Source organism: Diaphorina citri, unplaced genomic scaffold (genome assembly GCF_000475195.1).
Source record: "Diaphorina citri unplaced genomic scaffold, Diaci psyllid genome assembly version 1.1 scaffold61, whole genome shotgun sequence".
Classification (NCBI taxonomy): domain Eukaryota; kingdom Metazoa; phylum Arthropoda; class Insecta; order Hemiptera; family Psyllidae; genus Diaphorina; species Diaphorina citri.
Window position 1 is genome coordinate 242,667 of NW_007377498.1, and position 18,301 is coordinate 260,967.

Genomic DNA, 18,301 nt, shown 5'->3' on the forward strand with positions numbered 1-18,301 from the left:
CGAAACTCGCAGTGGTTTCCAGACTATGACCAAAGAACTACTAAAAATCGACCCATGGCCAAAACGGGTGGGTCAATTTACATGAAGTTTGTAAGTAAGATAGTTGTCTTGCCTTTTAGTAAGTAAAGGTATCTTAAGAACGGATTTTTCAAAACTCGCAGTGGTGCCCAACTCGAGAGAGAAGAAGAGATAGAGAGAGAGAGGGAGGGGAGAGGGAGAGAGAGAGAAAAAAAAGGAGAGGAAGAGAGAGAGATCCTACTGATAAAATCCCATGGGATTTCTAAATAATACAACAATAACCACACAAAACTGCTTTCTACAAAGGATGTGATGTGTTTTTTTAATGTGTGTGTACCTATGTACTTTAGTTTGAGTTTACCTGATATCTATTAGGTTAGGTATATTGAGACTAATTAGATCTTATCGCGTGTTTCCAGGTTTCTGAATGGTTACGTCAAATTTCATCCCAAGTATACAAATCCATGCTTACGTAGCCTCGTAAGGACACTTGAGTAGCAAACTAAGGCGGTATTAAAAAAGTAAAAATGAATATGTCGCCAATTGCCGTGATCAATGAGGAATAATAATAGTACCATACCTTTGAGGCTGCTCGTATAGGACTGAAAAGTCCCTTTAATTCAGCAGTAGGCCACTACTTTTACTGTGGTCAAATTTAAATTATATTGAGGAGAAAATTCCATACCTCGGCTGGGATTGAACCCACACCCTCCTGTTTACCAGACAAGCGTCTTGACCACCACACCGAGGCAGGTGTATTCAACATGCATACTCTGGCAACCATGTTTCTAATTCCTTCTTTCTCTTCCTTCCCCAGGTGGTACAGTATTCGAGCGCCTGTCAGCCATCAAGCGCCTCAACGACGGTGAACCTTTAGCGCAAGTAGCGCGCTCCATGAACATCTCCGCCGATACGCTAACCGGATGGTTGCGCAACTTTGACAAACTGCAGAAGCGCACCGGGAATCGAACCCCGGCCTTTCCATTCACCGCCTACACACCCGAGAGCTGATATCGACGCGTTTCCTGAGATGTCACCCTTACCTTGCTGTAAGCTGTGGGAAGAGTGAGTGAGTTACTAAAGAGAACGATTCTTTTCAAAGGACAACTCAGTTAGTGAAAGAAGAGTGAGTTAAATTTTCTAGGACCTTACTATTGACTGAGTAGTTCACTTAAAAGAGTAGCTCTTTTTTTTATAACTCGCTCACTCTTTGTACTTCTCTCGTAAGCTATAAGGATGAGACATAATTTTTCGTAAGAGTCATTCTGCAGTGGAAATAAAGTAGACCTTGAAATAGGACCTTTTTTGTGAGAGGTAACTCTTGGCAACCATGTTTCTAATTCCTTATTTACCCCTCCCCAGGTGGTACAGTATTCGAGCGCCTGTCAGCCATCAAGCGCCTCAACGACGGTGAACCTTTAGCGCAAGTAGCGCGCTCCATGAGAAAGTCCCGTGACTAAAAAGTCCCGCAGTCTAAACATTGAGATGCATACGTATTTCTGGAAATTTTCGGAAACAGAACCGATCCCGATGGAGTTTTTTTTTCAACATTTACATCTCGTTATTTCATATAATATAGATAGGTACATAACAAATTTTGAAACACAATATTAGAGAAATAAGGAGACGTTACCCCTTGTCTAAACCTCAATACATAATGTATTGAGGTTGTGTCGACCAAGGGGGAATGTGGTAGTGTTGGGAATAATCGATTATTGATAATTGATAATTATTGATAATCGATTAGGTATGTGAAATAATCGATTGTTCCCAACACTAGAATGTGGATTTCCTATGGTTTGGTGCAGACGCTATTTCAGTTTCCAAAATACCGGTGATGTGGTAGTGTTGGGAATAATCGATTATTGATAATCGATTATGTGAAATAATCGATTGTTCCCAACACTAGAATGTGGATTTCCTATGGTTTGGTGCAGACGCTATTTCAGTTTCCAAAATACCGGTTCCGTTTCCGAAAGTTTCCCAAAAGGAAAATACACTGTAACTAGTAGGTATGTTCTATGGCTGTAGGTAAACTCATTTATACAGTAATATACGTGTATTTTCTCTTGTGGAAAAATAAGAGTTTACCCAAAATACCCGTTCCGTTTCCGAAAGTTTCCCAAAAGGAAAATACACTATAACTAGTAGGTATGTTCTATGGCTGTAGGTAAACTCATTTATACAGTAATATACGTGTATTTTCTCTTGTGGAAAAATAAGAGTTTACACTCGGCTCAAATTTACCTCTTGAATTGGTTGATTAAAAAGTCAGTCAGACTGTTTAATCCGAGAGTTAAAGTTAAACTGAGTTTAAACTCCGATTCTGGGACGGCCATAATTTGATCTAAAACTAAATTTCAATTTTACTTCTCCGGACTTGATCATGTATGTCCCAAGATAATATATCTCTTTACCTGTTGGTCAAAATAAAACACGATCCCCATTTTATTGAAAATTTTTCTTCTTTATTTTTAAAACTCAGATGATTTCTTAGGAATGAGATATAGGTATTTCTTAGGAATGAGAATTTTTCTTCTTTATTTTTAAAACTCAGATGATTTCTTAGGAATGAGATATAGGTATTGTTTTACAGCTCTGGTAAATATGCCACCCCTACAGCCCTGTTCATTTAGGGACTTTCTTTCGAAGAGGTTTGATAGAGGGAGCTGTAACTGTTAAGGTCTTATAGTCCCGAAATCGAAGAGAGAAGGAAGAGAGGATAAGAGAAAGTCAGCCGTTCCGAGAAAGAACATTGTCCGTTCAGGATAAAATCCACCCCGGGCGGGAATCGAACCCGGGGCCCAGCAGTGGGGCTTTGAATATACAAAAACCGATATGGTACAAGCCAGACGTGCTACCCTTCAAGCTGACTAGACTGGCTCTCGAAAATGTATCAAGTCTCAAGGCATTTCACTATTTTTGGAAAATCTGAGAACCATTTATTTATTGGTTCAAGAAAACTAGAGATCACTATTGACAGAAATTGAATGAAGGCAGCAAATTTCGTATTATTTAAAAATAGGTATATTTTTTCTTTATTTTTTAAATACAAATAATATGCTGGCTCTCGAAAATGTATCAAGTCTCAAGGCATTTCGCTATTTTTGGAAAATCTGAGAACCATTTATTTATTGGTTCAAGAAAACTAGAGATCAATATTGACAGAAATTGAATGAAGGCAGCAAATTTCGTATTATTTAAAAATAGGTATATTTTTTCTTTATTTTTTAAATACAAATAATATAATAAAATTATTTATCATCCATAAAATATAATATGTTACGTTCAGTGTACGTTTTCTTCAGTATCGAAATAATAAATATGTTACAAACATGAGCCACTTTCCTATTTCAGTCTGAGATATGTGGGGGATGTGTTGAGAGATTGCCACAGAAAATACACATACAAACTGAGTTGTATATTTTATTAGGGAAAGGAGTAAAAAATGAGGGATAAAAAATAAAATAATTAATTGAAAATAATCGACCTGCTTTAACTGGGAAATAAAATGTAATTTTTTTCTGAGCAATATGTTGTACTTTATAAACTGAAGAGGAAAAGAATATCTCAAAATGAAACAAAAAATCAAATATAAAACATTTTCTGAGCAATATGTTGTACTTTATAAACTGAAGAGGAAAAGAATATCTCAAAATGAAACAAAAAATCAAATATAAAACATTTTCAGGACAAAAAACTAGAAAACTATCAAGGTTCCCTTGAAAAAAATAATATAAGTCGTAATTGTATTGGAAAGCTACAGTAATTATTACTTCTTTTTACACAAATAACTCTCTTTAATTTCAGAATATTTTTACAACAAAATGAAATAATAATATAGAAAACTTAAAAAATATAAAAATAAATATAAAAAAAGTAAGCGTATTTTTTTTTATTTTCTTAAAAAATAAATAATTTATTTCTTCGTCTATTCTTTTACTTAGACCACTTGCAAAATTTTTGTGGTAAGTTTGGGAGAGTTAAAAGTTTTTACCAATTGTCAGCTTTAACTTGGGCTATTTTTTCTGATTTCCTACCAGCTATTACTCAAATAGCACATTACCGAATAACAAAAGTTCAAAAACCTTTCAACAATGTTTCCTTGAGTGTCAAAGTTAATTCAAAAAGAGATAAAATGAAAGTAACTGAGCAGATATCTCAAGATACAGTCATAACTTTACCATCTTGGAAAGATATCTACTTATTTTTCTGAACAACAATTAGGGCAGTATATCATTTTACTTTTGCACAGCAGTAGGTAGAGAATTTCACACAATATGTGCATTATGTGTGAAAGTAGATATGTAAGATACTAAAGAATACATTTTATTCAGTAACTAGGCTTTGTGCTAATCGAAATTTAAAATCAGAACACAACATGATTCAAGCAATAAAATGAAAAACTTTTCATTGGCCCGAAAACATACGAATGGGTAAATGTTAAAACACCGTAAAAAAATAAATCATTTAACAATTTTGAAAATACCATTTGAGAAAATCAGAGGGGCTTTGAATATACTTAGTAAATGTTAAAACACCGTAAAAAAATAAATCATTTAACAATTTTGAAAATACCATTTGAGAAAATCAGAGGGGCTTTGAATATACTTAATACAAAAAACGATATGGTACGTACTTACTAATTAAAAAAGTTAAAAAGGGGCAATTGACGTTTGAAAAAATACATTTCGGTAACGGAAAGGATTTCTAGAGATTTCTTTTTTTTTCTAGAGGCATGGAAAATGTGATTTCTTAAAACAAGGAAGTTTTTAATTTAAGTTGAAGGCAATTTATTTGGTAACTATAAAAGTTAAAAAGGGGCAATTGACGTTTGAAAAAATACATTTCGGTAACGGAAAGGATTTCTAGAGATTTCTTTTTTTCTAGAGGCATGGAAAATGTCATTTCTTAAAACAAGGAAGTTTTTAATTTAAGTTGAAGGCAATTTATTTGGTAACTATAAAGTGCGATGTGTAAGAACGAAGAGAAAGTGATCATTCCAAGTTCTATTTTTCTGAAGTTTGAGGGGGCAAAAAGTATTCAGTTCAAAGAGTTTTTCAAATCAGGAATTATTATTAGGTAAAAAAAAACTAGAGGGCAAAAACTAGAATAAGGGTGTTACAAAGAAGTTTCATTTCGGGGCAACCAATTTGAAAGTAAACAATAAATTTAGTTCAAAGAGTTTTTCAAATCAGGAATTATTATTAGGTAAAAAAAACTAGAGGGCAAAAACTAGAATAAGGGTGTTACAAAGAAGTTTCATTTCGGGGCAACCAATTTGAAAGTAAACAATAAATTTGTACAAGTTAAAGGAAAAGGCACTGTTGGGTTAAGGCACATTTACAGTGAATATAAAAAGGCAGTGAGGGACTCCGATTGATATAGTTTCCCTCTGTGAATAACTTTCAGTAAAAATAGAAAGTAAAAAAAGGCAGTATTTTGTCAAAATACATGACGAGCAAATGGTTGACATTGTTAAAAGATTGACTGTTCATTTTAAATTGACAAGAATCAAACTTAAATTCAGGATAATCATATGCATGGTTCATTTTTTTTGTGAGTTATCTGATATTTTTAGTTCAAACACCAAGCTGCTTCAGTTGGCTAAATCCCTCGCACTAGTGTCCTTGTAAACTAGTGAGTTATCTGATATTTTTAGTTCAAACACCAAGCTGCTTCAGTTGGCTAAATCCCTCGCACTAGTGTCCTTGTAAACTAGGTGAGTTATCTGATATTTTTAGTTCAAACACCAAGCTGCTTCAGTTGGCTAAATCCCTCGCACTAGTGTCCTTGTAAACTAGGTTCTTTGGATTATCTCTATCTTCACGTGGATGAACGTAGACCTTAAGCGCAATAAACTTTGCAGGTGGTTATTTACCCGAAACTAAAAATTTGGAAGATTTTTTTAGGCGAATTTTTTTCTACCAACATGCAAATTTGATATCTCAGATCAATCTTAAAGACAAGCGTGGAGACAAGATGGGAGATTATTGCTTCTAGTTTGTACTAGCGACATCAGTGGGGGATTGTAAAAGGGAAGGGGGTCTAAAGTTCTGACATAAACAAGTCACTGATTAAGATTTTCAGTACGCTCACAAGAACGTTTAAAATTAGGGACATTTAGGTTACCTAAATCACCTTTTAAAAAGGTTAATTCTTTGATGCAAAAAAAGGTCTTTGATCAAGGCTTGAATGAAACTTTATTATCAAAGGCTAATGAGATTAGTTTAAAAAGAACTTTCGCATAAACATACTGTGTATAATAATCAAAGATTAGAAAAATGAGGTATTTAAAAATAATCTACTGAAGAGTTACCTAAATCACCTTTTAAAAAGGTTAATTCTTTGATGTAAAAAAGGTCTTTGATCAAGGCTTGAATGAAACTTTATTATCAAAGGCTAATGAGCTTAGTTTAAAAAGAACTTTCGCATAAACATACTGTGTATAATAATCAAAGATTAGAAAAATGAGGTATTTAAAAATAATCTACTGAAGGTAGTTTCCATCAAGAATGTGATGACAGCAGGGTATTCGGATGCCTCCACTGATTACTACAATGTAGTCACCTACACCGAAGGGTTTCAGGTCCCCCGTGATGAGATAATGTCATTATTAGCGACCATTACTTTCAAGGCGAGCGATGACAGCAGGGTATTCGGATGCCTCCACTGATTTCTACAATGTAGTCACCTACACCGAAGGGTTTCAGGTCCCCCGTGATGAGATAATGTCATTATTAGCGACCATTACTTTCAAGGCGAGCAAAGTTTGATCCAATGCGACGTAAAACTTGGGAATGAAAAGCAACTAGCAGACAGATCTCTCATAAAACAAGAAAACAGGCTTGAGTTCAACTCACAGAGTTCAACAAAGTTTAAAAGAACATGGATATGATTACAGATTTTAAAATTAATTTTATAATGAAACATTAACCCTAAAAAACAGTCAAAATACTATTTCAATTGATAATAATTGAATTAGAGCTTTTTTTGTGGATTGAGAAAAACTGGTAGCGATATTTGCCATCAGCCAACCGAACATAGAATAGAAAAGAAATAGATAAAATAAAAAGAAAATCTATTGAGAGCTTTGGTATTTATTTTCGCAAGTAACTATATCATCAAAGTTGTTGATTAATTTCATTTTGAAGGCAATGTGTTCATTTTAAAACTACATAGCTGAAAACTACATACATAATGTTGCAATCTGGATCGACTATTAATTTTAAGTATAAATGACTGGCATTGACAAAAGGAAATAATCTGACGGTTCCAGATATGACAAAAGTGAAAAATAGATTAAAGAAGGAGAACAGAGTATAAAGAAAAATAGTGTTCATTTTAAAACTACATGCATAATTTTAAAACTACATGCATAATGTTGCAATCTGGATCGACTATTAATTTTAAGTATAAATGACTGACATTGACAAAAGGAAATAATCTGACGGTTCCAGATATGACAAAAGTGAAAAATAGATTAAAGAAGGAGAACAGAGTATAAAGAAAAATAAAATAAAATAATGCATTGATAATAAAAACAGACCGAATTCAAACAGTCCGTGTACTCTTATCCTGGGGGAAGTTTGTATTCAATTCTCGAAATATTATGTACTCGTGCATACATAACCAATAAATTGTTGATCTGAATAATTTGGTTCTGAGCACATCTATTGACAAGTTTGAACTTCCTTCCCACCACAGGAATAAAGTAAGCACAGAGTCTGAATTCGACATTCAACGTAAAAAAAGGTAGGCAATTCAAACAAGGAGAATCTTGTCCATGAAAAATAATAAAACATCAATTTCGTAAAATAACAATAGGGCAAAAACTCACACAAATACATTCAATAAAATTAAAAAACACAGACAAATTTAATATACGATACATGGGGGGTGATTTTCTCAAATGGCGAACTATGATTGTCAAAATCGGACATCCTGAACATCTATGGGGGTGTCTGGTTTCTCTTTGGTTTGACTACTATTGTTATTGTTGCTAGCGTGTTGCTTACTACTAGAATGTGACACTGTCTTGTTGTTATTGCTAGACGTTGACTGGTTGGTGGTGCTATTTGTTTCTTGCTGAACTATTTTCTCTACTAGTAAGCTGACATTGGTTACATCGCTCATGGAATGCTTGGACAGCGTCTGCAGTTCCTGTAATTGGTGGCTACTTGGTTTCGTATTACTGGAGCTGAGCAGACCATTGTACGCGGCTAATATACATCCGGAAGCTATCAGGGAAGGTTTGAACATCATGAATTCGTATTCTGAAACAAAGAGAACAAAACAAACCACATTAGAAACCAAGACAAAGTAAAATGTTAACCCACATAAAGAAAAATGATTAAAATTCAAAAATACAATTAGAAGACGAAATTATTATTGACAAAAGATTATCAAGATACCAAGTAACAAGCAACATTAGGAAAATATCAGCAAAACTATCATCATAATTAGAACAACCAATATTTCCAGCTATGCACATATGCGTACTTGGGTATTCAGGTCCCCTGTAAGTTCATTTACGTGTGTGGCAAATAAGGTGCCCCTGTTGAATAAATTACTGGTACACATGTACCTGACAGAACCTAACTGCTCAGATCTATTAGACAACTGGTGGAACTGCATTAGAATTTAACACGGAGGAAAATCCACGTGTCAGGAAACAACTGCAGAGAGTGCATAGGCTTCGGGCTTCACATTCAACTATTGAAAAGCAGGTGGCATAATATCCTAGATATTCTACATCTTGTCATGGAAGATACTAGGATATTATAGATTTTACGACCCGTAGTAGCATCCTCAACTATTTGTTCAAGGTATTGAACATTATCAGAAATAGTTTCTGTCGAAATCTAAAATATGAAACCCCGAAACTAATTACACTTTTTTGATTTCGGCGAATTTTTTGAAGATTTTGGTCTACAATAGTAAGAGAAGCAGACTTGTCAAAGGTGTAATCTTTAGGGCCGCAGGCGAAACTTTTCAGTAAGTATGTAACCTGTAGCTTGTCATGTGTCAGTTTTTTATGTAATTAAATACGTGTAAAAGACGAGTATAGTTATTCCCCCCAATACATTTCTATATAATACAAAATGACAGCGCCGCAGGCGAAATTTTTTTTTCGAGAAAATTTAAGTAGCTCCTTCAAGGTTGCATACTTTTTTTTACTGACCAAAGTCTTTTTCTCGTTTTATAGGCTTTGAAATATTCCCAAAACTTTTTCATGAAGAGACAAAATTTCAGCGCCGCAGGCGAAATTTTTGAGAGATTATATGTTGCCCCTTCATGGTTGCATACTTTTTTAATTGAAATCTTTCTTTGTCTTTTTTTAGGCTTTGAAAAATTCCCTGACTTTTTTCGATTTTTGGCACTTTTTCGTAAAATTCCCTGACTTTTCCCTGACTTTTCCAGTCTCCATGAAATTCCCTGACTTTTCCCGGTTTTCCCGGTTTTCCAGTCTGGTAGACACCCTGGTAAAATATACGGGGTGATAGTTCCTGATCTGATTTGTTACTTTTGATGGGTGGAGATAATGGGATTTCAAGTGAAGACATTTCAAAGATCTCAACCCTGTATTTAAAAGTTCCTCATAAATTTCAATCAACGCAAACTTGAAAACCGTTAAAGAAATATCGCTTTTCTTCTTCGGACACATCCTAACGTTTTCAATTGCGATTAAATAAATTATTTGATATGTGCGCTGCAATTGTTAGCATGTTATTTATTTTGCACAAATCCAACCAAAGCATTATTTACCGAAACCCTTTTTCAGCTTTCCGTTATACATTAATACTTTTCGCGACATTGTTAAGAAAATGAATGGTGCATTCGCGAGAGTTGCAACCCCTTTGCGAAGAAAATTGGCATGTAATAAGCGAGTGCGTATACCTTTGCAGAAAAGCAAATAATACCTCTGCCTAATGATGCAAAAACAAACGTAATGAAGTATGTTTAAGAGGATAAAGTGCCGAGAGTAGAATTAATAAAAGAAGTACTTAGAATGGAAATGAAATATATCAGTTTCATTATTAATTTATATACATTTCTTTTCTGATGTCATTTTCTTGCGTTGAGCATTACCTATTGTGAGAGATGCTCAAGAAATACGAGTTCAGCATGGAAGTGGAAATGGAAACGAAATAAAATAGGTACTGAACACATTCTGAACTTTAGAAGTTACCATATTGATTTACTTTTTTTTTTATATGCAACAAATTGACGAAATAATTTCTCGGTTTCAGATCTAGATGAAAAGTTCAACAGTGATATAAAAGACACAGGGAGCAATTTTATCATTTCAAGCTCATATGATCCTGAAATCTCTTGTGCAAACCACTGGCCCATGTCAAAAAACTATCCCATATTAATGAAACCAGGTAACAAAGAAAACTTGTCCATCATAAAAACCTATTAATGCTTTCAGTAAAAAGTCAAGTCCCCGCTCCTCATTAGAAACACTTCTGAGGTTCTCACAAGGCAATAAATATTCTCCTAAATAGGTTTCTATTTTCTAATGATCCTTGCGCAAGATTTCAAATGTTTGGGGCCTTTGAATTGTGTTCAATTACTACTGGGTTACTCCGTTCGTTCCTGTTTCTTCTGCTAACTAATTACTTCACCTATAATGTTATGAACCGAAGATACAATGTTCATATTTTGTAATTTAAAAAGCTTCATAAAAACTCAACCAACACCATTCAGAGAATTATGAATCCATGAAGAACTTTTGGTCTCGAACATTTGGACACAGGATCTACACAGGAACAATCGTAGAAACAATAAAAAAAACCGTACCAGTCATACCAGACAAATCCATACCAAACACAAATCGTGGAAACATCCAGTATAGAACAACTCATCACAATACGAAATGAAACTCAAAAACTCAAAAATGGTCATGACGAAACACTCCACCCGATACTTCATCAAGGGGGTTGTTTTGACGGCTACTGAGAGTTTGCAAAAACCTATATACGTACATATTTCTCATATCAAAAGAATCAAAAACCCTTGCCTTAATTCCCCATCCCAATACTTGTTAGTCAAGTCTGATAAGGAGGGGTCCTTATGGTCATGACGAAACACTCCACCCGATACTTCATCAAGGGGGTTGTTTTGACGGCTATACGGAGAGTTTGCAAAAACCTATACGTATTTCTCATATCAAAAGAATCAAAAACCCTTGCCTTAATTCCCCATCCCAATACTTGTTAGTCAAGTCTGATAAGGAGGGGTCCTTAACCTAGACCCTGTTGTACTAGGGAAAGGATTGGAAGGGGCTACTATGGTTGAGGATGAGGCAATACCTGACATACAGGGTCGGTGGAGCAGGCAGAAATCAGCCAAACTGGGAGATATGTATAAAATCCTGTTGAAAATTCATGTAACCTTAAGCTTTAATAAATGGGTATCTTTGATTATGCTTTTTTCAAGGTATTTGTCCGATTGAAAGACATGTCTTTTTAGAAGAATGCCTTTTTTGGTTTTGAAATTCATCAAATATGTTCAACACAAAAGGAATTTCACAGCTTTTGGGTTTTGGTGAGATATGTTTGTAGGTTTGTATACGGCATACAAAATCACTTGATTTTCTTATATTCGGTATTCCAAAATCATTGGATTTTCTTGTACACGGTATACAACCTGGTCGGAAGCTCATTAAGAGGGTGATGATGTTGATAAAGTCTCCACAATGCTCGGCGCATTACATCATCCCGCGACACATTGCAACATAAGATGCTGTCTGGCATTTTGAAATTCATCAAATATGTTCAACACAAAGGAATTTCACAGCTTTTGGGTTTTGGTGAGATATGTTTGTAGGTTTGTATACGGCATACAAAATCACTGGATTTTCTTGTATTCGGTATTCCAAAATCATTGGATTTTCTTGTACACGGTATACAACCTGGTCGGAAGCTCATTTAGAGGGTGATGATGTTGATAAAGTCTCCACAATGCTCGGCGAATTACATCATCCCGCGACACATTGCAACATAAGATGCTGTCTGGCATACATTTCTCCGATTTCCTTCAGATAGGGGGAGGTTGAAGGCTTGACAATTGCATTACCATTATCATCAATAAAATTCCTAAAGACATAACTTCTTGTTGAAATAATGAGAAATGATTGGGTATATGGTTCAGTGAGTTCCGTCAATATTGGGGGGTTTTCGGAGGCTGTCAGTAACTAGTAGTAATTGCTTTCGAGGGCCATCAGATTTCATTTTCCTAGTGAGTTGCTACTTCGATTGCTGCTGGATTTACCAGGAAGTAACTAGCAGTTAGTTTGTATAGTGCTCGTCTTACAAGGCTCAATTATTATGTCATCCAAGAATTGGGTGTCACTTCCGGACTCAATTTATAATAAAGATACTTTGCATTGGTATGTACGTGTTCCCTGTGTATAAATTTAAATTCAGGGCTGAGAAATCGTTACGCAAAAACCCGAATCTAACGGATTTCACACCGCTTGACTATCCCTTCCTGAATCCTGATAAGATTTCCCTTATTGTGCACAACATGGAAAGGTGCAATACCGGGACACTAGCGGTCACTCTAGCACAGGACACTCCTAGCATATCCTTCTAATTCACACTTCCTTACATATGGTGCGGACAAACACCGAAAACCAAATGTGAGAGTTTCGCAATCTGTAAGAACTAAGAACCATAAGACCAAGGTAAAATTATGATTGCATTATCCAATATCCGACATGATTTTAGTAGGCAATAAGTCTCTCAACCATATAAAGATGATTGGGGGGAAAATTTGACCCAAACCAGGTAAGGTTCATGTTCAACCAACGACACTACATAGGAAATGTTCGTTTCGGACAACCAAAACTTTTTTTTTTTAGAGTTTCTCCAACTGATCGTAACATACACGTAGGATCACAATGTACATAAATACGTCCGGATTTTCCTTAGATTCCAACGGACCCATATCAATTGTTAAAATATCTACAACATTTAAATATATCTTGAAGGTATATTGGAAGTTTATTGACATCGCACATAAGAAATCTGTGCCCTCGTTTTCAAAGAAACATCTGCTTGAAGCAGTTACAAAGATCGGGAGTCTTCTATTCAATCCGAAAAGAAGGAAATAAAAATTTGTGATTTCCAATAAAAAGTTGTTCCAACACAATAGACACTTCTGTTTGGCTTTATGTATCTCGGAGGATGTCGAATTACGGACAGAACATATCTACATAATCGTATGTTCGGATTGTTCGGCTGAAAATCTTTCTGGCTTTACTTATCTTTCGGCATACCATGTACCTAGCATGGAGAAGATTATCATATTTCTGTAGCATCTTCACCCAGCATTCCATTTCAACATTGAGCACAAATTCATGTCTAGTTCCAAGTTCTAAATTTGAACCTGAACTCAGTTGACATCTTTCGGCATACCATGTACCTAGCATGGAGAAGATTATCATATTTCTGTAGCATCTTCACTCAGCATTCCATTTCAACATTGAGCACAAATTCATGTCTAGTTCCAAGTTCTAAATTTGAACCTGAACTCAGTTGAAGCTTGCTGCATACTCCTCGGCTTCAAAGTTTATTACAGCTTTACGTCTTCTACCTATTTATTAGCGGATTACATGGTTTCCATCAGTGTACACCAGAGCAGTTTTATGTATATCGCAACATCTACTTGTTCTGCGCCTCAACTACATAATAAGAGCATAAGGTAATATAACTATTATAATGAATGAGCTCCAGCGCAGGCACATTTAGCAATATGTATAGCGTTCAAGAAAAAAAATATACATGCTTATATAGTTAGTTAATAATAAACACTGTTCTCATATAACTAAAGCCGACAAATCACGTTTAGTTCATTGTGTTATGTATCCCGGAGTCTTTATGTATATTTTTTAAGCAATGCCATCCATTTTAACGCCGAGGTTGTCTACCCAGCAATTGAAGGTTATCAATATGTACTTTGTATATAAATCTCGACGTATGTATATGGGTAGAAGATACATAGGTATATATGGATTGTGTCGAGATTACTGGGTATCACCGAATGTTGGTTTCTCCGATTGATTTCCAGTTGGATGATGACATTGTTATCTACATAGTCGATTGATAATTCTATAAGAACAGCTTTGGTAACCTTTTGTGCAATTTTTTCTACCTAGCTTTTTTGGGAGTGACCACCAAAACAATACACATTGACATGAAGATCGCCAACATCCCGAATGGATTGGCTATTCGAGAAAATTGAAGGCAAATAAAATGCCGAGGGGCGACTTCTATAACAGACTTCTTTTCACAAATATTTTCTGGTCTTGCTGACCCAATCTGTAGATTTCTGTCCCACCTAGCTTTTTTGGGAGTCAGCACCAAAAAAATACACATTGACATGAAAATCGCCAACATCCCGATTGGATTGGCTATTCGAGAAAATTGAAGGCGAATAAAATGCCGAGGGGCGACTTCTATAACAGACTTCTTTTCACAAATATTTTCTGGTCTTGCTGACCCAATCTGTAGATTTCTGTCCGTGCAAAATAAATAACATGCTAACAATTGCAGCGCACATATCAAATAATTTATTTAATCGCAATTGAAAACGTTAAGATGTGTCCGAAGAAGAAAAGCGATATTTCTTTAACGGTTTTCAAGTTTGCGTTGATTGAAATTTATGAGGAACTTTTAAATACAGGGTTGAGATCTTTGAAATGTCTTCACTTGAAATCCCATTATCTCCACCCATCAAAAGTAACAAATCAGATCAGGAACTATCACCCCGTATATTTTGGATGTGTCCGAAGAAGAAAAGCGATATTTCTTTAACGGTTTTCAAGTTTGCGTTGACTGAAATTTATGAGGAACTTTTAAATACAGGGTTGACATCTTTGAAATGTCTTCACTTGAAATCCCATTATCTCCACCCATCAAAAGTAACAAATCAGATCAGGAACTATCACCCCGTATATTTTACCAGGGTGTCTACCAGACTGGAAAACCGGGAAAACCGGGAAAAGTCAGGGAATTTCATGGAGACTGGAAAAGTCAGGGAAAAGTCCAAAATTTTCAATAATAAATGGGGATCGTGTTTTATTTTGACCAACAGGTAAAGAGATATATTATCTTGGGACATACATGATCAAGTCCGGAGAAGTAAAATTGGATGAAAACTCAATAAAACGAAATCAAAAAAGTGTAATTAGTTTCGGGGTTTCATATTTTAGATTTCGACAGAAACTATTTCTAGTAAAATTGAAATTTAGTTTTAGATCAAATTATGGCCGTCCCAGAATCGGAGTTTAAACTCAGTTTAACTTTAACTCTCGGATTAAACAGTCTGACTGACTTTTTAATCAACCAATTTTTAATTAACCAATTCAAGAGGTAAATTTGAGCCGAGTGTAAACTCTTATTTTTCCACAAGAGAAAATACACGTATATTACTGTATAAATGAGTTGTTTCCTGACACGTGGATTTTCCTCCGTGTTAAATTCTAATGCAGTTCCACCAGTTGTCTAATAGATCTGAGCAGTTAGGTTCTGTCAGGTACATGTGTACCAGTAATTTATTCAACAGGGGCACCTTATTTGCCACACACGTAAATGAACTTACAGAGGACCTGAATACCCAAGTACGCATATGTATGTGCATAGCTGGAAATATTGGTTGTTCTAATTATGATGATAGTTTTGCTGATATTTTCCTAATGTTGCTTGTTACTTGGTATCTTTGAATACCCAAGTACGCATATGTGCATAGCTGGAAATATTGGTTGTTCTAATTATGATGATAGTTTTGCTGATATTTTCCTAATGTTGTAGTGTATTTTCCTTTTGGGAAACTTTCGGAAACGGAACGGGTATTTTGGGAACTGAAATAGCGTCTGCACTAAACCATAGGAAATCCACATTCCCCCTTGGTCGACACAACCTCAATACATTATGTATTGAGGTTTAGACTAGAATAGAATATACCTTGTTTATCCTGCTGGGATAGGACTGAAAAGTCCCTTTTCCCCCGCAGTCTAACCAAGGTCTCATATATTTAACATACTGAAGACTACCTGGTAATAATTTAATTGAGCTTGTGTAGCAGTTTCACCCTTGTAACTAAGTATTGTGACTTTTGATAAAACTCTAAAGATTTCACAATCATCTTCTTTGTCTGCCATGACAGTGTGTTGGCAAAATGGTTTGGCATATTTTTTCTACATATTCGTGGTTCTGATTCATTCTCTCTGATATTTTTATGATTACGCGAGGGATCCAGATTGTCCCATCAGGTGGTCTTCTGCTCAGGTAGTGGTCTGATCTTCACAGAGTTGTTGTTTCTCATGTTTATATTTTGCCGAAATTTGTCTGAGAAATTGTAATTTATTTTCAGACTTGTTGCGAGATTTTTTTTCCTCCACAGTTAAAGTAACACGGACAAAAAAGAAGTTTAATGTATTAATTTTTGTCAATGAAGCTTACTTCCTCTGACAAGTTTGGTGTCTCAATACCTTGAGCCAGAGCAATATGATTCTGGTCGCCCTGAAGCCATCTGCAATCTGAATACGAGACCTCCTTCAATAAACTCGAATTAGCCACACAAAAGTTTGTTCTTCGCATCTTTCCATGAATGAATCCAAACGCCACACTATACTAGCACACTCAGGTTACTGAATGCCTGAGTCTCAGTGTCAGCCGTTTCGTCAGTTAAATTCAGTTCAAGAACCATCAATAATGTGGAAAACCGTTTCCTGGGTTTCACTGAAGTTTAATGTATTAATTTTTGTCAATGAAGCTTACTTCCTCTGACAAGTTTGGTGTCTCAATATCTTGAGCCAGAGCAGAAGTTTAATGTATTAATTTTTGTCAATGAAGCTTACTTCCTCTGACAAGTTTGGTGTCTCAATATCTTGAGCCAGAGCAATATGATTCTGGTCGCCCTGAAGCCATCTGCAATCTGAATACGAGACCTTCTTCAATGAACTCGAATTAGCCACACAAAAGTTTGTTCTTCGCATCTTGCCATGAATGAATCCAAACGCCACACTACACTAGCACACTCAGGTTACTGAGTGCCTGAGTCTCAGTGTCAGCCGCTTCGTCAGTTAAATTCAGTTCAAGAACCATCAATAATGTGGAAAACCGTTTCCTGGGTTTCACTACGATAGTATGTAAGTAACCCCTTTAAGTTTGTTCTTCGCATCTTTCCATGAATGAATCCAAACGCCACACTATACTAGCACACTCAGGTTACTGAGTGCCTGAGTCTCAGTGTCAGCCGTTTCGTCAGTTAAATTCAGTTCAAGAACCATCAATAATGTGGAAAACCGTTTCCTGGGTTTCACTACGATAGTATGTAAGTAAACCCTTCAACCCCACTCCCCTATTTAGAAGCTCCCTAAAGAAGGCACATGCCATTTCTACACAAGACACGGAGCTACTTGCGGTAGCAACGACTTTTGGTCACACTTGGCTGAATATCTTATACGTTTCAAACAGTTACGTACGTTTAACTGTTCTTTCTACCACTCTATTGCGATCACGAGCATTTGTCTAAACTAGTACCTATACAACGTAAATTTAAAGTAGCCAAAAACATGGTCAATTGTGGTGTTTCTAACCGGAAATGTCTACCCCAAAAAGTACTAGTCAATTTGGTTGCACGTCCGATGATTGAACTCTGCTGAATATCTTGTACGTTTCAAACAGTTACGTACGTTTAACTGTTCTTTCTACCACTCTATTGCGATCACGAGCATTTGTCTAAATTAGTACCTATACAACGTAAATTTAAAGTAGCCAAAGACATGGTCAATTGCGGTGTTTCTAACCGGAAATGTCTACCCCAAAAAGTACTTCTAGTCAATTTGGTTGCACGTCCGATGATTGAACTCTGGATACTGTTCAATGACACTGGCAAGTCTTTGAACCCGGGTGTCCAGTAGTAATCATGCTTCAAGACAACAGGTGAAACATATAGGGCCACGGTCCAATGAATCAGGCACAGGATCAGCGAAATCTAGAAACTCCACTTTCCATTATCGAATTCTTGATAACATTCCTGGACTTTTAACAAGAGGTGTTCTTGCTTGATTAATCAGCCAGAGATGTTTGTTCATTTCCTATGATAGGTGTTTTTACCAGAACTAAAAGTAGGTCAGTCTCATCAGTATTTATCTAAGATATGTGACGTGACAGATAAATTATTTGTCTCTGCTCTCTTGAAGACAGTTGCGGAACTGCTAGCTGCCCAATCTAAACCAACTCGGCCCAACTCCTCTTTCTGAACAGGA

At 35.8% G+C, this 18,301-nt stretch overlaps 1 protein-coding gene and 2 long non-coding RNA genes across 3 annotated transcripts in view; 1 reads left to right on the forward strand and 2 right to left on the reverse strand.

Annotated features, from left to right (window-relative positions):
- Positions 1 to 1,930: 1,930 nt before the first annotated feature.
- Positions 1,931 to 2,873, forward strand: LOC113471190. The gene is made up of 2 exons (XR_003393984.1): positions 1,931 to 2,030; positions 2,170 to 2,873. It is a non-coding gene; the product is annotated as an uncharacterized LOC113471190 (long non-coding RNA).
- Positions 2,874 to 3,207: 334 nt separating this feature from the next.
- LOC113471197 lies at positions 3,208 to 4,537 on the reverse strand. Its single transcript, XR_003393988.1, has 2 exons — positions 3,620 to 4,537; positions 3,208 to 3,542 (listed from the first exon to the last, which is right to left on the reverse strand). It is a non-coding gene; the product is annotated as an uncharacterized LOC113471197 (long non-coding RNA).
- Positions 4,538 to 7,912: 3,375 nt separating this feature from the next.
- The window catches only part of LOC103518509 (G1/S-specific cyclin-D2), a 145,889-nt gene continuing 135,500 nt past the window's right edge, over positions 7,913 to 18,301 (reverse strand). The window contains exon 4 of the mRNA XM_008483580.3: positions 7,913 to 8,294. Within this exon, the coding sequence (XP_008481802.1) occupies positions 7,948 to 8,294 (347 nt within the window). The 3' untranslated portion in view covers positions 7,913 to 7,947. The remainder of the gene's footprint in view (positions 8,295 to 18,301) is intronic.